Source organism: Brachyistius frenatus, unplaced genomic scaffold, assembly GCF_029030835.1.
Source record: "Brachyistius frenatus isolate BFR_SWC_R1_liver_20210118 unplaced genomic scaffold, ASM2903083v1 Contig_72, whole genome shotgun sequence".
Taxonomy (NCBI): domain Eukaryota; kingdom Metazoa; phylum Chordata; class Actinopteri; family Embiotocidae; genus Brachyistius; species Brachyistius frenatus.
Genome location: NW_027210671.1, coordinates 563,667 through 585,988, shown reverse-complemented (window position 1 = coordinate 585,988; position 22,322 = coordinate 563,667). Strand labels below are relative to the sequence as shown.

At 41.3% G+C, this 22,322-nt stretch overlaps 1 protein-coding gene across 2 annotated transcripts; it reads right to left on the bottom strand.

The window, feature by feature from the left end:
- Positions 1-822: 822 nt before the first annotated feature.
- On the bottom strand, positions 823-5,620 carry LOC138626250 (homeobox protein orthopedia B-like). Of its 2 annotated transcripts, none has more exons than XM_069707764.1 (3): positions 5,465-5,620; positions 4,773-5,167; positions 823-2,154 (listed from the first exon to the last, which is right to left on the bottom strand). In XM_069707764.1, exons 1-3 carry the CDS (start codon positions 5,538-5,540, stop codon positions 1,651-1,653), a joined length of 975 nt encoding a protein of 324 aa, XP_069563865.1. In that variant the 5' UTR covers positions 5,541-5,620; the 3' UTR covers positions 823-1,650. The 2 variants fall into 2 exon arrangements, with proteins under 2 accessions (XP_069563865.1, XP_069563866.1); XM_069707765.1 differs by having other exon boundaries at positions 5,504-5,620.
- Positions 5,621-22,322: the final 16,702 nt, after the last annotated feature.

The following is a 22,322-nucleotide window of genomic DNA, read 5'->3' as shown; positions in this document are numbered from 1 at the left end:
AATGTTGACAAAATTGCTATTTGGCAACCACAACAAACGGTTGGCATGCCGGTTCTGTGGTTCCAATAGGGCCTGTAGCCTATATCAGACTAAACTATGACCCAGATACAGGGTGATAGTCGATTTAATGCAGTGAATGATGAGATAAAGTGGTCGGCCACTTGGCTTATTTGTCCAACATTTCCTACGGAAATCAGGTAGTCCTGGTATTTTCAGCATATCTGGTGTCCCTGTTTAATATTATGCAATAATAAAGTAATTTTGCTGCAATTGAGCCACACATTGATTATATAATTTCTTCCGGATCATAGCAGCCAACCTTGCCCTTATAAATACACGTTATAACAAGGATGGTGTGTTCTTTAGAGCCACATAAGGTTCCTTCTGTTTAGTTACAGTCCATCCAGTCTGCTCAGTGGGATGACCGTCATGGTTAAAAGCAATGACCGTCACATCACAGCCCTGACATCTTTACCGCTGCTGTCTGCCACCATGAGACCAGTCACCCTTCATAAACCCTTTAACCCTGTCACCTCATAAACACTGTAAAAACAGCTCTGGAGGTCACCATGCAACAAACAATATGTGCAACAATATTCTGCCTTTGAATACCTCAATTCCACTGTTTTGGATAATCCAAACAATTTAAACTAAATTCCCCTAAAATAAGCTAGGCTACTTTGAAAAGTCGACAATGACGCAAAAACAAACAAACAAACAAACAAAAACAAAACAAAAACTACAACCCCAGCGAAATTTGTCCAAAATGAGAATTATATTATAGTTTAAATTTAATGGAGACACTTCATTCGTGTTTTGACATTCTTGAAAATTACTTTTATTTGTTTGTTCATTTTAAATTGGTACAAACCCGTCAATGTGGTGCATTTCGATGTAAGACCAAACATTTAAGAAATGTGTCAAGTAATAGCACATACAATAAGTTAAAACATGTCACAAAAAAGACCAGCGGGTACATAGCAAGAATGTTTTATCTACACAAAACATCCTAAAACAGAGTAGGCCTACTGTATTTTTTTTTCATATTCAGATTTTTGATCCCGCTTCGTGCACATGGGACTGAGGTCACCGAACAAAAGCCCGGTTCAATCGGAGTGGGCACCATTTTCTCCCATAATTATCAAATCCACATGCACGGTGCGTTCCTGAGACCCAGCTCAACAGGGCCAGCGTCAGTTTGGTGCGTGTGTGGTAGGCTGTTACCAAAAATGTATACCCAATCTTATAAATAACCGTTTGACATAACACAACGTCACCTGAACACAACGTGTGCGTAAAAACACACTCAATGAAAACGTAAGTACGACGATTGTTTGGCTCTCCGTAATTAGGGCCTATAGTCTAGAGATCATTACAATAGTATTCATCATCAATAGTTGATAAAATCCTTCTGAATTAACAAGATAAATAACCCCCAACCCACGTTTTTTTCTTCCATTTGTCCATCAGTGTTGTCCTTTTATTTTTTTTTCTCATTATGAAGTCACATACATCTCCATTTTCTCACATTTCAGGCCTGATTAGCTCACTCGTTCTCTCGTTTAGATCTAAATAGCGGGAATAAAAACAGAAAAAGAGCTGCAGGGCGGGGCTGGGACAGGGAGTTAGGAGGAGAAGGGTGAAAAGTCACTAAGTGAAACTCATGGACACTGTGTGCTCCAGCGCTTTGCGCCTCAGTGACGCGATGCTTGTCCCTCTCCACATGTCACTTTCCGGGGAGCTACACAGCTGCGGGGAGCCCGGTACGTTCGTGGGCCCGGAGAGAGAAGCCGACATTCCGTGGAAAGGCGTCTGGTAGAGGTGGGACTGCAGACCGGAGCCGTTGGAGGACAGGCCGTTGGAGAGACCCATGGAGTTATGTGGCGGGCCTGGACCCAGGCTGCACTGTGACAGAGACTGCGCCATGCCCGGCTGGCGGCCCAGGGCTGGCGGGAGCTGCAGCTGGGAGACCCCTGGCATCCCCGTGGCCCACCGAGAGTCGTTGGCGTGGAAGGAGCACAGGCTGTTCTCCATGGCGGCCGCGGCAGAGAACTGTGACAGGCCGGGTGTTGGGAGCAGAGTCCCCGGGGAGCGGAAAACGTTAGTGGTCTTCTTCCTTTTCTTCCACTTCGCGCGTCTGTTCTGAAACCAAACCTAGAAACAGAAAGACAGAACCGTGTGTCATCAGAGGAACTGAAGAGCATATGTCTGAGGCAGTATTTGTTTATATCAAACCATAATGAGGTAGGCAATGTGGATGTTCCTTGGTGTTACTGTAACTGTGTTACAAACAGGCTACAGATAAGCACACTAATATCACTAAAATATCAACATTAGGGTCTATGTAATATTAATGCAATGTGCATGTGTAATGGTATGTATTTATGGATCTATTTATCTACGCCACAGGAGCGACACAATATGCTACAGAAACCTTGTAGAACAAATTCTCCACCAATAAGGTCCAAACGCGCCAGTATTGTCTTACTGCTGTTGAGCTGGGACAAACTAAATTCCTCCACACCTTCCCTGCCCCAGCCGAATAAACAGAAGTTTCAAGGTTTGCTTTCAACAGCTGGTGTGATTCATTAATCTCACGAGTATAAAGACTTTGTAACATTGTGAGACGCTTCTACAATATAAACTAGTAAATATCAGCCATTTGACTACTGTCTGCCTTATGACCTTACTCTGTTTGAGTTCCACCCCTGTAGTGAAAATACTGGGATAATGTTAGACATTTCACTGTACAAATAAAACGCATTAAAAAGAGGGAGCTTTTTTTTTTTTTTTTTTTTTTTGTAAAAACGTATGCGTCACAGAGGGGTTTATTACTTGTGTTCCGCAGCAGTGGGTCGAACAATTTGTCTTTCTAGCATCTTATTTACAAGCAGATTAACGGAAAATTGCCCCTAAATATCGCGCGGTCTTAAATACAAATGGCCCGCGTCACTGTACACAATCTACGCGAAAATAAAATACACCCGTCCACCGGCTCGCGAGAGAACCACAAACATACCGATCCACAACAAACGCACGCGCGGTAACCGTTGGGCTTTATAAAGATTTCATCATCTTCGGGTGTGATTAATGCGCGCGCGGGGCCGTGAGTCGATGCCTCCGTATTAAAAGTGAAATCTCGCTCTCATTCCGCTCAGCCAGCCGTGAAACGTCACCCAAACCCATTACACTCGGGGGGGGAAAGAAAATGCAATTTCTCATTCCATTAAAAAAGTACAATATATTCTTGAGTCCTATTAAGACGTCGCTGATAGAGCATTTTATAAAGGAGAGGCCGTGGAGGCACGCCCACTGAAGGCTTGCACCTCCGCGGCCTGCACCAATGTTTACCAACAGCGGGCAGGAGCCGGCACGCGCTGAGCGGTTAGGATCCCGCACACTAGATCGAGTAAAGAATTGATTATTAAGGTGACTAATGATTACACTAGTTTTTATTGCTTTCAGAGGGATAATTTGCATGAATTTCACATCACGGGTTAATAACCCGTTCACTGTTATAAATAAAACTGAAATTGGTTGATAATGTGTTTGGTTTATTAGAGCCCGTCTGCTTGTTCAAAAATAAGCACTGCGTGTGTTATCATGTTTATTTAGTACAAAAGTTATAATTATATCTTCGGTTTCCCCCAAATATAGACTATTACATCATGATGTTTCCATACCTACTAATCATTTTGTACGAGAGTGGAGTTATATTATGAGATGGAAATTCTTAAATATCAAGGGCTCTATTGTGGTCAGGTATCTTGTTATATTTTTTTTATGGTTAAAAATTAAACATGGCCTAATTATAAAAACTTTAATACGATTAATTTAATTTAATGCAATTGTTGCAGGTCCAAATGTCAAAGTTGCACAGATACAAAAAGAAATTAAAACGCAAAGAACTGATTAACTATAAAGCCTAAATCTAAAAATTTCCGGAGGAAAGTCTCTATAGTCGGTGTTAGATTAGTATTTTATGACAATTGTAAATGCCTAATGAATACTTTTGACTGTATGAGCACCGGAATCCGGCTGGTTATCCGCAGATGAGAAATGTTTCAGCACCTTGGACAGCGCCCTCCGTGAATTAGATGGGTTCTGGATTCTTACAATTATCTATTGATCACTATTAGGTTAAACTTGAATAAATTATGGCATTTTTGAATTATACAATTCAATTAAAATAGGTTTGAGTCTGTTTATTTTATACAACAGCTGTTATTGGATAATTAGGACTCAACGAATCTACCTTGCTTTTTTACGCAGAGATTTTTGTATGACTACACTGAGGCAGGATATTGCACCCATCTATAAACCTGAAACCGAAACAGTGATTGCCACTTAAAGGGGAGGCTACACAACAGTATACTTCAGGTCATGGGTTACTATAACTTGGACTGCGCCAGTGGCATCAATTCTCTAGTTAGCTTTAACTATGTGAGCATTTACACCTAGAACTTAACACCGAATGGCCACAACATTTATGGGGACGTGGAGGTTGTTAATAACTAAACATACGGTAAACAAACAAAAAAATATATATTAGAAGATATATTTTACAAACGCACAGAGGGGACACTGTTTCTGAACCCTCGCCTGATTGCCTTGCGCTGCCTTCCAGATAATAATAATAATAATAATAATAATAATACAGGATCATTTTTGGACATTTACAGACCCTACATGCGCAAATCTGGAGTTACAGCCACACCCTGCCATATCACATCTGCATCCAGTAAAATCGTCCACACTGCACAAGTGTTTACCTGAACTCTGGACTCGGTCAGGCCGATCCTCAGCGCCAGCTCCTCCCTCATGAAGATATCAGGGTAGTGGGTTTTGGCGAAGCTGCGCTCCAGCTCGTTGAGCTGCGCCGGTGTGAAGCGCGTCCTGTGCCGCTTCTGTTTCTGCTGGCTGGCGGACTGACCGGAGTTCTGTTGCGGTTGCTGCTGCTGCTTCTCCTGCTCCTTCCCGTTCACCGGCATGCCGGCAGAGTTGGATCCCACAGTGGCGATGTCTTCCCCCGGTAGGAGAGTGGTTCCCTCTACAGAGTCCGAACCAGGGGCCATGTCTCCCGGATGCCCCTGGTCTGGCACGCCACCTCCCAGACGGCACTTGAGAGCCTCTCGGTGTCCGAGTAACTCTGCAGCATCCTTCATCCCTGAGGACGAGTATGAGAAACGATTTGAGAAAACGCATACCGCACAGCGTCTTCAAATGTAAGTTACATGAAATAGCTTTGCGTATTTATAATACAGGAGAAAGACTAACAAAAAAAATTAGACAAACTCAATTCAAATTAGCAATTTTACACCGTAGTTTTTGCTGCCAGATGAGATTTCTAATACATTACTGTAAATAATTGCTTCGACCAACGATAAACCACTTGTTGTTAACACAATTAACCACAACGTCTATTTATCACTTCACAAGGTTAAGCAAGAAGTTGAAATCTTACACTGGAGTTTAGGGCCGGAGTTTACAGATGATAACTCACCGAGCCGAGCATCCAGGAGGTCGGCGTGAGAGAGCATCGCGTACCGCTCCAGGGCGAAATGTGCTCCAAAAAAATCCTACAACTTTGGGGCAATTTAAAAAGTATATATCGTCTAAATGAACGAAAATTCGGTTTGTGGTTAAAAAAAGGAGGTCCCTTGCATTATAATGTCCTTTAGAGCGATGGGGAGGCGCTTATTAGTTGAAAGAACCCGTGAGCTTCCTCAAATAAGAGCCAATCAGAGCGAGAGCTTGGAAATGTCAACGACGTGACTCCCCCCTCTTCTTCTTCTTTTTTTTTACACGCACGTGGACGCACCCAGGCACGCGCGCACAGACCTAAACGCGCACGAAACACCACAATTCAATCCTCTGCCATTCCGTCTTCTGATTTATTAGCTTTTCATGCTCAAATTATTCCACGTTAAACATCTTAATGTGTTTGTTTAATCTCATATAGCCTGTGCCATGACAGGACTGTTTGTAGATAGAGATACATGTAAAACACTGGAGGTGAGAACATGCACGGGCTTTTTGCTCAATAGGAGTTTACAGTTATTTGAACCAGAAAATGTATTGCCATTAAATAATTAGCCATATCAAAACATCAATTTTCAAATCACTGGACTTTGTCGTTTAGATTGTTTACACGCAGAAAGCAGGGATTCATTTAGGAAATAGACGACAACAAAATCCGCAATTAAAACTCATTTTCAGCTGATTGCTCTTTTTATTTGTATATTTCTTTTTTTATTATAGAGAAGAAAAGCAGACCGAGTATGTAGAGATCCGTGTAGAGAACCTTTTGGTCAAAAAAGAAAATATATACATAGGAAATGAGAAGGAGAATCCAACGTCAGACCTCCTCTCAGGCCCTCCGAGCCCCACTTCCCTCCCGTCCTTGGATCACAAACAAAACGAATATAGCTCCCATTCCCCCATGGCAGGTGATTTGTGGAGACAAATCGAGGAAATAAATAAATAAACGAGTACAGATGGATTTAAACTCTGTTAGTGATCGGCCGCTTTAACTCCCATCGACTTTTCATCAACGCGGGTGCAATTAAAGGTATTTAGGCCTGTTTGGTTCAAACAAAATCAGACGTGGTGGACCCTAAACGACTGTGCCCCTTTAGCAGTGGTCCATAAGTAGGTCTATTATACAATTAACAGGACAGCCATTGATCTGCGCTCCACTCTTACTTCTCCAGACAGTGCTGGTTAGAGAGGGCTTTTGGCAGATGTCAGGGTGAGCCTGCTGAATAGACCACCGCCTGGGACTAAATGGGTTTCTTTGCAGCCACACAAAGGAGGCGTCCGAGCGAGGACTCCTCTCTCTCTCCTCCTGCACCACATGGAAGCAGCTCATCTTTTATGCTCCTCAACAGCAATTTGCTGGGACGCAGGGAAGTAGCCTATATGTGGCACAGCGTGAAAACTTAAGGAAATGGACTGGTGCATGGTCCACTGAGATGAGGAAAGCTGTGACCAGCTCCCGAAGGTTCAGGAGAAGCAATCAGCAGCAGCAGAGGCTCGATTCGTTTGATTCAGACTCGTAGACCAGGAGAGAGGAGAGGGACTCTATGTGTTGGGACTTGTGAAGCCAACCCATACGTCTGTGAAGGGCCCGAGCCAGGAGAGATGGTCTGTATGCTTTGGAAGGTGTTTGTTTTCCAATTAGTGGAAGGATAAAGACGAGTGCTGCAACTTGTATATAAAATAACACGCATACACACACACACACACACACACACACACACACACACACACACACACACACACACACACACACACACACACACACACACACACACACACACACACACACACACACACACTACATTAATGTACTTCTAATTCAAGTTTATTATAAGGTTATTCATGCAACTTACTCAATTAGCATCCATAACATTTCCTTAATATAAGAAAGGAGAATGAATACTATTTGGAATGAATCCAACATTATTACTATTATGTCTGGGTAGGCAATATTTTTATTTTATTTTTTATATTTAAATAATTAATACGCAGGATATATTATTTTGCAGGTGTTCCACCACCACCACTAATAATAATGATAATAATAATAGTAGTAGTAGTAGTAGTAGTAGTAGTAGTAGTAATAATAACAATAATAATAATAATAAATATGACTTATTTTGGAAAGTATTAGCTATGCCTTTAAAAAGGACAAATTTAATTCAAATTTAAAAGCGTGGACATAAAATGAAGCACGTAGGCCTATAAAAATCCAAAGGTTGCACTTACTTCATTTTTGAACTTAGACCGAGGTTACATGATAGGCTAAATATTGATACTGTGGTTTGTTGTAGCGAAAACAGCCCGGAGAGCAGATATCCCCTCAGCTGTCCGATCCTCACACTGTAACTTATTGCTGTAATAAGAGGAACCCACTTGAAATGGGTCTATGTCTCACTCAGCCTCCCTAACTGGCCCACATCAATCTTCCCCAGTAAAAACACACTCACATACAATCCTCCCGGGTTAATGCGGCGCATCTGAGTGCGGAACGGCTGTTTACACGCGAGGAGACACTTTTAATGGAAGCGCACCAAAAACAAATGCAATTTTGTAGAGCAATTTCAAAGATCAAGAATTCCGTGTCCACCCTCTCCGCGGTTTTTTAGCAATCAAACTGCGTTAAATCCATTGCTCATATGGGCCTTTGCAAAACAGGTTAGAATAATACAAGTAACAAAAAGCAGATGCAGGGATAAGAGCACAACCAAATTGTAACGCGGGCCAGCAGGCGAACTGGCTGTTTCGAATGTTGAGGCCTATTGCATCGCCTCGTGCGAATCTGCATCTGCTCAGTTGTAGAAACCTAAAAGGAAAATCGATTTTCCATCTGCAGAAACGCCCCCCCTGTAACAAATATCATTGCAGTTTTGTTGCAGGTGATTTGACAGTCAGAGGAATAAGAAAGCAGACCAATAAGTGCGTTGCATCCGAGCCCTGCATGGAGAGGCGAGAGCGGAGAGCCACAGACAGGCAAACCCATTAGAGGCTTTCCTCTTCGGCCACCCAGCCCAGCTGCACCACCCCGTGCATCTCATGCCCCAATTAGGCCCGTTGCCCTGCGCCTGCTGTCCGCTATTGCTTGATGCGGTGCACCGAGTGGTAATCACGGCATCAAATAAAATAATCAGCAAAGAAGAGCCATTTCCTTAATGAGGAAGAGGAGGCGTGTGTCACGAAGAAGGGAGTGTAGGCGCCGCGCGTGCGTGCTTAGTGTGTGTTGGGAGGTTATTAAAATAGCAGTGTCACTAACATATTGGTGTTCCAAGTCTCAGTAGCTTTAAAAAAAATGTGTCATTATATCTGCTGTTAATAGCTGACCGTCAGGTGTGCTATGTTCGGGATGTTCTGATAATTTGTAATTAAGACAAACAGCCTCAGGTTAAAATTGAAGGTATCCGCATTATCTTTAACACGTCATTCTAGTCTAATTAAACGTGAAGGTGCAATGTTTCGATTTGTTTATTGTTTCAATATATGCCAATATATTAATGAATACAACATTTGCCCAAGTATTTTAAACTGGGCCTGCTTTGAGGTTTGAATGCAATGTCAGGAGGTTTGTTTGCTGTTAAGCCAATAATGCCTCCAAAGTGTTCAACTAAGTGCTAGAACTAGAAATTCTACAACTAAGTTCAACACCAGTTCAGACAGCTGCAGATCAAAAATAAACAATAATAATATATTTTTTTAATTATTTATTTATTTATTTTTAAATCATCAGCTGGAAAACTTCATTTCAATTCAAATTTTGTCTTCCATGCTGGTGAATTCTGAACAGCCTTTTGACACCTAGTGCTGAACAAAACGATCATATTTGTGATGATTTAATGACTTATAACCATGTATTCTCCAAAAATTCTCTGAGCTAATCAAGACAGTTGAACATCTGATGGGTCACCTAAATTGGCTCAAGGGTCAAGGACCTAAACTTCACACATAGTCATTGAAGGTTTTAACAACCAAAAGCTACAGTGGGACTGCTGATGTTGGTGGCTTACAATCAGTTACAATATACACAGTACTATAGGCCTATACAATATGAATATACACAAGGTACAAATTTATATAAGTTATATCTTCCACTGTAAGTCAAACAAGCTCGAGCTATGCCACTATATAATGCCAAAACCCCCATTTTCTGTTAATTTCACAATTGAAGTTTAATTTAAAAGAGCTCTAGATAGACATTTCCGCACCTGAAATTGATAAAATATAGAAAAATCTTGAAATAAATTGTGATAAATTTGAAATCAAAGCTATTGTCCTCGTCTCTGTGAACTGGACATTTTGGTTTAAGGCAGAGTTTAAGGCCAACAGCAAAACAAATCTTCTTTGAAATGTGTTTTGACAGCTTATTGGCTGAGAGTATACTGAGGTCTGCAATGCAGTTCTGCTAAAAGCTTGATTCCACTTTATCATGAGCCCTGTATGTTTTCATTAGTGTGAAACACCAATGCTTGAGTGTGTTTCTGCTTCGACTTAATTTAATTACTACGTATATAAATAACAGTAATTATTCAGTTAATCCTTTATTAAAAGCACTATATTTACAGGACTAGACTCTAGTATAGACTGTGATCTGTTCTGTTTACAGTCTGACCTCAGTCATTTAGGCTTCTCCAGTAGTCCACAGATCTAATCCGTTTTCCTTGCTGACACCTTGACTTTCCCACCAGTTCTGCTCCAGCTATTAGAATATGTTCTTTCTTAAGTCCGGTCATTAGTTAGGTTTATTACTGTGGCTCCATCATTAGGAAGCTGTAATGCATCATTGAAGGTAATGAGTGCCTTACATTACAGGTGCCAGCGAGCCCGAGACCCATTGAACGGGACCCTTTTCAGCACTGCAGCCTGGAAACAACACCGGTTTTACTATAACCACAACATTCACAGAGTTAGGTGAGAGTGGCAAAACATGGCAACTTATGATCGGATGTCATATTTAACACGTTATTAAAGATTTTATTTACATTACATACCAGAGCTAGGGTGTGAGAATGGAGATGATTGAGTAAAACATCACATTAATTATGGTGTAAGAGTTGTAGATGGTGAGAATAACTTGTGATTATTCTCGTAGCAAACAGATGCTCTCACACACATACCTGCTAAACACACACTCGTGCTCCTAAAATACCAGATAAAGGGGAGGACTTGGGTCACTAGTGTCTCTGAGTGGCTTGAAATTAGAAACATGTGCTGGTAATTATGAAACTGCAGCAAAGCCACATCATGCAATTTAATGCCTCAGCAAATTAAAGAATAAATGGGATCAGTCTCTTTGACCTTGCTCAGTCTGACTTGCCGAACTTGATCTACCTGATATACTTCAAGTGTGTGACTCACTCACTCTGACACATGGGTGCGGGGGCGCGGGCGCGCACACACACACACACACACACACACACACACACACACACACACACACACACACACACACACACACACACACACACACACACACACACACACACACACACACACACACAGCTTGGGATAGAAAATGTGCTCATAAGCACATCTAAAAATGAGCTCTAAAGCTGATGGGGATGAAGTAAAAACAGTGCAGTAAAAAGTTAATGAAATAAAACGAAAAAAAGACACACACACACACACACACACACACACACACACACACACACACACACACACACACACACACACACACACACACACCACGCGGATTGTTGTATTTATCTGTTGACGCAGCCTCCTTGTGTTTTCAGTGCGTTACTCACCCAGCCAGTTCAGCTCTCACTTCACAAATCCCACACTTTCCCCATCCATCCATTCTCTTTATCATCCTCTCCTCGTCTCCTCCTCCTCTCTCTCCTCTCTCTCCTCTCTCTCCTCTCAATCCACTCCGCCACATTTCTGCTGCTTCTCTGCTAAACACTGCGCACTACCCCTCCCAAGATTAATTGATCATCAATTTAGCTCTAATTTGGACCAAGTCAGCTGGTAAATGGGGCAGTTTTCCCTGATTGTTAGTGAAATGTGTGCAAGTACATTGATAAATTTTGATTATTTATCAATTACAACCAAATGAACTAAATCTATTGAATAAATTCCAGCCTGATTGCCATAATAGAGTTTGAAAATATGGCTATTGATAATGATTCCGGCTAATAGTCTTTTCCGGCCGCGGTTGCCGGCTTGTCGGAATGACAACACAAAACTCATTTTTCACAGAATCAGCTGAGTGAGTGCAAGGCCGATCTTTCATTAATCAGTCACATTACGGAGCTGATACGCCGTAATACGCGACGCTTTCCTCAGAAAGACTCCAACACTTTGTCATATTTTATGTCAATTACCAGTCATTTCGTTGTGTTCCATCAAGACATCTTGTAATAGTTAACATATGCTAAGGTAAAGCTCCCCTGTCCCGCCCTTTGGGAGCTCCGCTGGAGGATGCCGTCTCTGTGTTTGGGGGAGACAGGGGCTGATGATGAAATGGGCCCCGCTCTTAATTTCTTATTTTCCGGAGCCGAGACGCTTATGGGAAGGGTGGGGCACGGGCTTTTTAAATGGACCTGCCACCGTGTTTTCCCAAAGTTAATGGAAAAGCAGCTTGCTGGAAAATAGGAGAAGGAAAAATGGAATTAGGTTGAGAGGCTTTCACACACAATAACAAGGAATAACTATGAGCTACGGGCCTATTTCCACGCAGACATACAAATTAGTGTTGTCATTTCCTCACAGCCTGATGGCTATTAACTAAAAATGCTATTTTAGTTTTATATTTATAAATTTGTCTTAAGGTGACTGACACGATTGCATGCTCTGAAATCGTATTAAAACTAAACTAAAGTGGCAAAATGCCATTGAATATAAACCATGTACAAACGGTAGCATGAAATGTTGCTCCACAGTGTTCAGTGAACAGAACTGATTCGATCTTAAATGTGTCTTACATTTGCCCTCTCCAGCCTGACCGCTGGGAGAAAGGAAGGAGCCGAAATAACTGCGATATCAGCCTTCCTTTTTAATCAATGATATGAGCCCCTCTGCACCGATCATGGCTGCTGGAAGCAACTTAATGATCAGCATTTAGTCTGGGCAGGTAAACCACCGCGCTATGGAGCCAACACAGGGGCCAACTGCAGGTGAATTAACCCAGTCCAGATCTAATATGCTGGTGTCAGCTCCGGTTAGTGCATGGCTAACTGTAGCCTGTATTGGCAGTGGCATAGCATCCAACATTGTCTCCCTCATATGCCAGCAGGTAGCTATCTATAATCGATGGCCACTTTTAATTGGACAGGCTGTCTGTTAGTGGACACCGTAGGGCTGTGCAGGCGGAGCAACACTGGATTTACCACGTTTAATGTGGATAAGTAGGTGAGGGACGTCGGAGGTTTCCTCTATAAAAAGCCAATCAATGCTTGTGCTGTTGAATGACAACCAATTAAATTTGTACATATCACGCAGGGACCCTCAACATTTTTAAGTATTTCCGTAATAAGCCTTAATATGGAAAGAGATTAAAATAGTAATATGTTTATTCATCAATCAAAATGAAAGGAGGTGGGTTTCTTTTTTTTGGAATGCACTCTTGTTCTTTTACATTATCCAGACCTGACACTGAGTATTATTTGTCTCTGGTCCCGAGCCACAGTGCTCACAACACATGTACTCATTGATAAATTATTACAGACTCAGTGACATTATATTAACAAAGGCAATTCAATATTTTACTATCTTATATCAACTACATCTTTTTTTTCCCCCAGGGCTGCAAAAATAAGGAAACTACCATTATGCAAATATAATTTAAGCCTAACTGAGTGTTATATACCCAAACACAACTCATTTCACTCCTCTAAAAATATATAAAGAAAATCCAACGAGGTTAGACAGAAATATCTTCACTAACGTAGTCAATAAATGAAATCAGCAACTATTAGCCTCATTTCTACCAAGGCAAGGAGGTCAGAGAAGAGGAGAAATGTGAATTAATTCTCTCCAAGCCGGAACGACCTACTGATGCTGGGTTGAAAGGCTTTTCATTGCGTATCCACATACTGTTCATTATTTCCACAATGAAGTCCGCAGAGGTAGGCTGCACTGCCTTGACTAATAGGCCTAAGTGACTTTACCCTTATTTTGCCTCTTGATTTGAACCTCTGAGGTACACGAGTCTGGCCATAGGAAGAAATGTCACCCAGATTTGTGGCTGCATGAGCTGAAATTTGGCCTCCTGCTTGCAGTTGCTGAGGCGCCATCTGATGAATATTGCCTTAACTGTCCTTTCTCATTCCTCACGGTTGATGACTGCTACCCCCAACCTCAAGCCTCTGCTCTGCTCTATATTTCTATTCTTCCTTTGCTTCATTATCAGGTTACTATTTTTTAAAGCAGTGAATTGCTGCGAGGAGCCTGGAAGCAGGAGGCGGAGAGCCACCGGTGGACATGCTGGTTTTGGCGCAGCCTCTAATTGATATTGAGCGAGCTGCTGGTGAGGAGTGCGCAGGGCCACTGCTGGCTAATCTATGCTTTAATCAGCGTGTGTAATGAGAGTGGCGGCACGCTCGGAGAGAAAAGAGACTTACAAGCGACGTCTGTCAGGGTCCGGGGAAAAATATTGGGTCTAATTGTCGTGATTAAAGAAAACTAGAAGTCTTTTTTTTTTTTTTTTTTAGAAAGAGGAGAAGGTTCGAGGGACGATGCTTTCTTTCAGCACGACCTGGGCCGAGCAATCAGGCGCTGCCCAAGGTGCTGAAGCTGCAGATCCCATGCAGGTAGCAGAGGTACGAGGTGTGACAATAATCTTTAACGCTCTTTCACATCTCTAGCAATTATTCCTGTTGCATCTTACACGACGACCTGATCACAATTCTGGTGAGGTAAGCTAATTAGTGAATGAAGTTGCTATTGCAACGGGCAGTCCCCACCGAAGGGAGAGGGAAGAGGAGAGGCAGGAGGAAGGCAGGCCGTAGACTGAATAGCAAGCAGAACATTAGTAGAGGTGTGTGTAGGAACACTGTCAGGCAATTAACAGGGCATTAGAGATGACGCACACACATGCACACGCTCTCACGTCAATACTCGCATGCAACCGCACGCATTCGTCCACAATTCACATGATAGCCTGTCTTTCCTACACCCACATATGGACACGTTCAGAAAAATAGAAACCCGTGTACAATATGAAACTTACAATATTCACATTAGTGAAACTCGCAATTTTAAAATGCTGTTGACACCGTTTTAGAGGTTTTAATTGAAATGATTATTCTTCACAGGCCTGTACACAAACAACAACAACAACAACAAAAAAATCAACTTTAAATGTACCAACTGTGTCAAAAATGAAATGGGCTAATAAAACTAACTAAAAGTAAAAACACAAGTTTTTTCAGGTGAGTTTTGCTGCATGCCATCGTACAGGTGTTTCTATTTTTCTGGTCACCGTATGGCTGAAAGAGGTAAAGGGAGTGAAAACATAAACAGCGCGGGGCAGCCGAGCGCCATCTTCCACCCAGAGCCTCAGCAAAGCTGTCTGACAGTCTGCCGGCTGGTTGCTGAGATTAGCCTCATCTATCCGGTGTCAGCGACGGTCGTGTCCAGAAAATCACAGCATAAACGGGTCTGACTGAGGTGTGTGTCTATGTGTGTGTGAGAGAGACGGGAGGGGGAGAGAGAGAGAGTGAGAGGTCAACTGATTACTCATACAAACAGACTGAAATAGACCGCGGTGCTGTGGGAATGCGCGGGGAGGGAAGAGATGGAGGGATGAATTGGGTTTCCATGTGACAGAAACACCAGCTCACCTCAGTCTTCCCCGGCAGGGTCCACTTCCTGTCCCCAGTGCCAACACTTTGTCCTTTCATCAATCACACCTGCACGGGTTTATATAGCCTGCAATATATATGGACAATGCACTCGTACACACGCGCATGCTGTTTACTTTTAGTATAAAGCTGATGTGTAAGCATATCCTTTATTCCAGATAGTTTTTCATTATCGCACTAACTGAAGAGGGATTTCCCCCCAACAAAATGAGATATCCACCAGTCCACAAAAGTGACAAGTTCTCTAACAAAATGATTGATGGCACAAACTGAAGAGACATCATGGCACTTTTTAAAGGTTAGGCGGCACCTGGAATCACTGGCTGACAAAATGATTACATTTACACAAAGTGGCTCCTGTAAAGTTAAGAGATATGACTGATGAACCTGCTGTTGTTATAAATGAGACCGTTTCTTTGTCTTATTTACCTGCAATCATTTGTAAAATGAGACATTATGAAATATGACATTAAAAGATCTGGGGCATCAAATAAGCCATGTCAAAAAAACAAAACAACAACAAAAAAAATCACCAGCAGCCATTTTCATAATAAAATAAAATAAATCGTTTTTGGTTGTTGATTTTATTAGATTAATATTGCTGCAGGCAGGAAATACTTTAAATTAGCCATATTCCAAATGAGCCTATTTACCTCTACTTTTGTTTTTAATATATGGAATATATCATGTAAAAGCAAACACTGGAACGTTTCCCGTCTGTATCTGTGCTCCCCATTTGTAAAAAATGTCCGGCGGGACGGAGAAATGGAGAGATCAGGAGCGATCGTATTTATGAGGCTTTCTGACAAATAGGCGCAGTTACGCTCCGCCGGCGCACTGCCTGTTTACATAGACCAGCTCCATTTCAGCTGCAGGCGTTTATGGACCGTGTACGCGCGTGTGTATTGACGTGCGCGCGTGTGTACGTCGTCTAGAGACTGGCTTGCGTGACCTTGGAGAGGGTCACCTGTGAGGAGGTGATACATCCCGGAGAGACAGAAGACAAACCAGAGCCTCGTGGACGCAGAAAACTCCAGTAAACCTTTCCAACCTGTGAAACTGCTGAAGTTTTGAAGGTGACTGCGGGATTTTTTTTTCTCCCTCGCGCATCCGGAAATGTCACCGTCCTGTATATGCACTCCGTCTCTCCAAGGCTCCCCTGCGCTCTAACTGCCTATTATGGCTCATACTGGAACGACCCGGAGTTATTTCCTACACAAATAAAGTGCCTTTGAAGGAGATTAGAAAAATATGTATGAATTTCGGTTTAATTTATTTGATCATTCCACATTACAAAGCTGCGCGGTGCTCAAATGTGGTAACAAGTTTTCAGTTCCTTTCATTATGTAAGAGAAATTAGTCCTCAATAGGATTTCACTGGGGCGCGGTGTTTCCTCGGATGAAATGTAATTTGTGGGGAGAATTTGTTGTATCTGTCACAAATATTCCCAATTAGCTGCGTAATTATTTGAGGGTTTCTGCAATTACGGCTTAAACCGGTAAATTTGAAGCTGTGGCTGTCCCTAATTGGTCTAGATTTGATATTTTGCATATTTGCATAATGAGGAAATTGGGAGGAAATTGTGTTCATCCATTTGTGAAAAATTCTATGAATTTTATGAATCTGAAAGCCATCCCCTTGCGGTCGGTGACTTTGCCTCAGCTCCCAGAGGAAGCAGAGCGGGGGGTGCTCGGGGCCCGGTCACGTCTTCGTGTGCGCTCCGGAGGCACTCGGGGTGAACGCGAGAGCTTTACAGCTCCGTGTGCAGGAAATGTTGCAGCAATCCATGCATTGTAAATAAAATAGTAGAAAAATATTATAAAAGTGAATTTGATTGATATTCAGTCCGACCCATAAAAGCACCATATTACCGCAGTGGGATGTAGCTTTAAGAATATACATTGCGATGAAACTATGTAATGGAATTTACTTTATGCATGTGCTCACTGATTTATTAAGCATTAGCAGCAGGGCCATGGTTATCTTTTTCATTTTCCATCAGTTAACAAACAATATGGCTGTATGGGTTTTATTAAGAAGCCTTTGATTTTGTCATTAGGTTTATATTAGATAATTCATCCAGATTGGTCTGTGGGACTTAATTATGCATTATCACAGTGTGCTGATTGATATTGAGAAAGCTAAGTGTTCTATGTAATTGGTAATAAAGAAGGTAATTTTAGAAATTTGTCCAATCAGTAATGATTATGAGGCTGTGAGCAGGTAATGACGTTAACCCTAGTTGCCTCTTACACAGTCCACCTCTAGCATATCAAATATTAAATATATTAAGCACTACAAAAATAGGACATAGCCTTTCCACACATATTAACATTATTATGAATATTTCTGGTTTCTTCAGTTAATACAAATAATAATTAAAAAAAAAAAATGAGTTCAAGAGGCCAATTTAAGGTATGCTAAGACACTTCAAGCTTTGTGGTGAGTCTTAGACACAGTATTACATGGAGGATCCACCTGGCTGGTAATAGTGGTGCTGGAGTGTGTGTGTCCTCCTCATGGAAGAGCTTTAGCCCACTGAGAGCCGTATATCAGAAAGCAGTAAAGAGGGACGCTAAGAGCACTGATGAATGTCTGAGAGATAGATGTGTTAAGTGACCTTGGTACATTACACTCCCCTTCAAAGCCGCAGCAAAGAAGATTGTGCCTCATCTTGGTGTGTCAAGTGTGCTTGTGTGTGGATGTGTGTGTTTATAATCTACTCACTTCTCCAGACTTTCTTACAAATGACAGCTTTAATGTGAATGTTTCTACAGGTCTTGTGCTTCTCACCAATCTCCTGTTTCCTTTTAAGCAAATGTTTGTAGATGTGTTTATATTTCACAAGTAGAGATTATTTATTAATGATTACCCTGCTAATTTTTTCTAATTGAATGGTTTGGTCTGTCAAAAAATAGCAAACAAAGACTCATCGGCATCTCTCAGCGCCCACAGTGGTGTCTTAAACATTTAGTTTTGTTCAACCAATGATCCAAACACCAAATGAACTTGATCTATGCAATGGTATATTTTGAGAAACCAAAACTGAGAATTGTTTGGTATTTTTGCTTCATGAATGACTGAGAAAATTAACTGCTTATTATAATAGTACATTTGTTTTTTCTGTCTAAATGTCTCACATTTTCTGTGATTTTAAAAGAGTAGTTTATTTTTTATCTTCATCACAGGAAAATATCAGAAATTTTCATGAAACAATGTTTGCTTGTGTTGCTCCTTTGTGCTCCTGAAACAGAGATATTAACTACATCCCAATATTATTCAGAAAAAGCAAATAAGAAAATGTATTGAGTCCATCAGCAAAAACCCTGAATTACTGCAACTGTTGTTATATTAAGAGGGAAGACAGCAAGCCAAAAACAAACAAAATTACAATGATTTATGTCAGGGATATCACACAAAATATCCTTCTTTAATATTCACAGCAGCTCATAAAATCGGCTGCATAATAATTTCACCATTTCATGGGATATTAGACCATAATGACCACAGTCCACCCCTCTACACCCCACAGCCCTACAGGCTATACACACATACAGATATACACCTCAACCCCTGGGCAGACCAGTGTCGGGGCTAATTTATAGGTGAAAATGAAAGGCAAGCTTAATGTAATGGGTTCTTAGAGCCATGATATTATTCGCCCCATCACTCCATGGGTTCAGAAAGAGGAAGATTTTGAAACAAGGAAGAATGTGGATTAAAGGAGGGAGATGGTCAAGTGAAAGAAAGATGGGGAGATAGAGACTAAACACATCAACTTGGGGATTGGAGGGCTCACAGCACACATTCTGGATTTTTTTTTTTTTTTTTTTCCCTGGGAAAAAACAACAGCAGCCATGAATGTGTTCCCAATGAATCTACAACTACAAGCCTGAACAAATAGAATCACACACACACAAACACAGCAGCAACAACAGCAGCAGCAGCTGAAACTGGCGTATTCTACTCTTTGAGTTAATGGGAATAAAATACCTCAGTGGATGAGTGCAGATGTGTTTGATACAAATAGTCATTTTCCTATTTGCTGCCTCATTGGGCATGATGAATGATGGAAGTCAGGGAGGCGGTGTGATAAATGGCAGCACCTTGGCTCTACTGCATGGCCTATTGATTCTCCTTCTTTATTACCCCTCCAACCCAGCTGGCTGCTCTGCCCCATGCACGCACGCCACGCACGCACACACACGCGCACGCATGCATGCACGCGCACACACACACACACACACACACACACACACACACACACACACACACACACACACACACACACACACACACACACACACACACACACACACACACACACACATGCACACAGACACACGCACACGTCCGCGAGCACGCACACACATGCATGTATGCAGTGCTCCCAGAGAAACAAATAAGCACGTGCATGCAGCCATGTGCTCAGTGACTACACACAAAGCATGCAACACATGCACATTTGGGGGTACACGGAGCAAAGGAAGGCGATGAGAGTCAGCAAGGAAAAGAGGCAAAGGGAAATTGATACGAGTTCAGAGGAAGTGTGAAGAGAGCAGAGCAGTGTTTTCATATTTAACCCAGGAGATGTTTAGCTGTAAGTTTACATCCAGAGGAAATGCAACGAAAGAAAATCCAAAACCGAGGAACTCAAACCGCCCAAATGACTCAATTACAGTGTTGTGTGAAGGTAATTCAATCTTCCTGAAAATGTTTGGTTCATTTATAAACTCCAAGCTGTCAGAGACTGAACAGTTTGATGAGGGATTGGCCTGTGTGTGCAACGCCATCAGTCACACAGACAAAGCACGCAGGATAAATCAGTGATATGACCATCTACTGAGCTCTTCATCATGAGGTAATGAGGGTGATATCCTCCTCTGCGCAATAACATCCAAGCAGATCACAAACAGACAATCAGACGTGTCCAGACCAATGTCACTGCCTCGGCTGAACTTATGCACACACTGAAAACACTCACTCAGACATAACCCACACTGTTACAGCGAGGAAGAGCAGTAACGGGTGTATTCTGTGTAAAAACATGTGCAGAGGTGAGAGGACTACTTCCTGCTGGACAGCAGGAAGAGACAGACTGTCAGAATGAGGTTAGAATGAGTTGAGAAGCGATAAACCCTTAAAAAAAAAGAATCAAGGAAATGTCTATATAGTCACTGACATAAAATTCAAAAGTAAAGTCTTTTTCTGGCTTTTATATCTCAGAGCGACGATGACGGAACAGAGAGATCAAACTCCACTGACCTCTCTGACTTCAATTTGCCTGCTGCATCTCCTTGACCTTGAAGCACAGATACTAATTCAGGGTTTTGGGCAGGTGATGAATGGTTTGTGTGCATGTGTCTGTTGCGTGTGCACACACCTTATTCACATCGATGATAACCAAACAAATGGAGAGGCAGTGAGCTACACAAACAGTGGCAAAGCACACATGAACATTAAAGACACTCGGGCTACTTAAATCTGTATTGTATACTGTACGCTTGCATCTGTAGATTTTTTGGGATGAATACTGAAGACAACATTTACATTATGTTGCTTTTGCTTTTCAATTTCTGTTGATTAAACTGTCAGTGCAGCTTCAGTTAAACATGGTGGTTTTTATTGCCTTTCTTTTGGTATCTCTCTAAAAGTATTCTTTATTTGAAGGTTTTAAATAGAAACTTGTCTATATTGATATCAAATCAATCATTTACTCAACTGAGCAGCCAAAATCCTTCAATAAAAGTGATTTTGTGTTGCCAGATTATTTATATATATATAAACACGTTTGGCTGGTGTTTACACTTTCTACTTCATAATGACCTTATTATTGGTAAATCATTAAAATGTGTTAAAAAAAATATGTTTTGCATGTTGTCGTAGTTTCAAATGTTAACAAATGATTAACAGTAATGGTGAAGTTTTCCGATTTTAATTTTTTTTATTGCAGTATTGCTACTTTTACACTATGTATGACGTAAACGGCCTGCATTTAAAATGAGTAAAGTAACTACTTTAAATATTATTTTAAAAAGGCTCCTAAAGTAAAGGTAGAGCTGATTTTGCTATTTTGTATTCAGTTGGTTAGTTAACAGATCATCAGACTAAATAGTTTATTATCTGTTTTTTTTATGCAAATTCGGAATCTTTAAAGCAATTTTAAAAATGTCAAATACAGTGGACTAAAAAGTACAATGTCTCCCTCTGAACTGTGATAGAAGGCATCAGTGTATGGAAATACTCAAATACCTCAAATTCATATGAGAGTATACTGTAAATGTACACAAAAAACAATTAAATATCCATCTCTGATGAATTAACGAGCTAAAATAAGAAGAAGCTGGAAACGTATAAATTTCAACAAAGGGATATTTTAACAATCCTAAAGTTCTTCTTGTGTTGTCTTACAATAAAACTACAAAATATTCAAGTACATTCTTAGGTTATTAGCTACGACTTTTAAACACTCTGCACGGTGCCCTCCTTGAAAGCCCCCTTTTCAGTAACACAATGTGTAAACACTGAATCAATGGTTTATAACTCACTAAAACTTAGCTGGGTGTTTGTTTATGTCAACAACTGTACGACCTCCTCTAACACCCACAAGTAGAGACTGGTGTGTAAGATAATGAAAGGCAGCATGAAGAAAAATGTTTTATTAATATAAAAATCGTTTACATAAGAGACATAATTGTTGACAATATTGTTGTACACTGTATAAAAAAAAAATCACCTAAAAATGTAATTATATCTGCACGCAGCCACCGCAGTGTGTCCTAAAGCATTTATAAAATGTTCAAAATGTACAACACATGCTAAATACGGGGTGTAAATTAAATATTTATTTTATAACAAGGCTTCACATGCCACCGCTGCTCGCTGAGGTCAGTCCACCAACAAGCATGTGCGTGTACATGTGCTGGCATGATGGCCTCCACCTCACGCTCTCTGCTTTAAAAGTCCATTTGGACTCCTGC

Excerpts from the sequence above, each read along its gene's own strand:
- LOC138626250 (XM_069707764.1), bottom strand. The coding sequence starts at position 5,540 with ATGCTCTCTCACGCCGACCTCCTGGATGCTCGGCTCGGTGAGTTATCA. Across the intron at positions 5,168-5,464 it reads CTCCGGCCCTAAACTCCAGT|GGATGAAGGATGCTGCAGAG; the intron begins GTAAGATTTCAA and ends ACTCGTCCTCAG. Across the intron at positions 2,155-4,772 it reads TGACCGAGTCCAGAGTTCAG|GTTTGGTTTCAGAACAGACG; the intron begins GTAAACACTTGT and ends TTCTGTTTCTAG.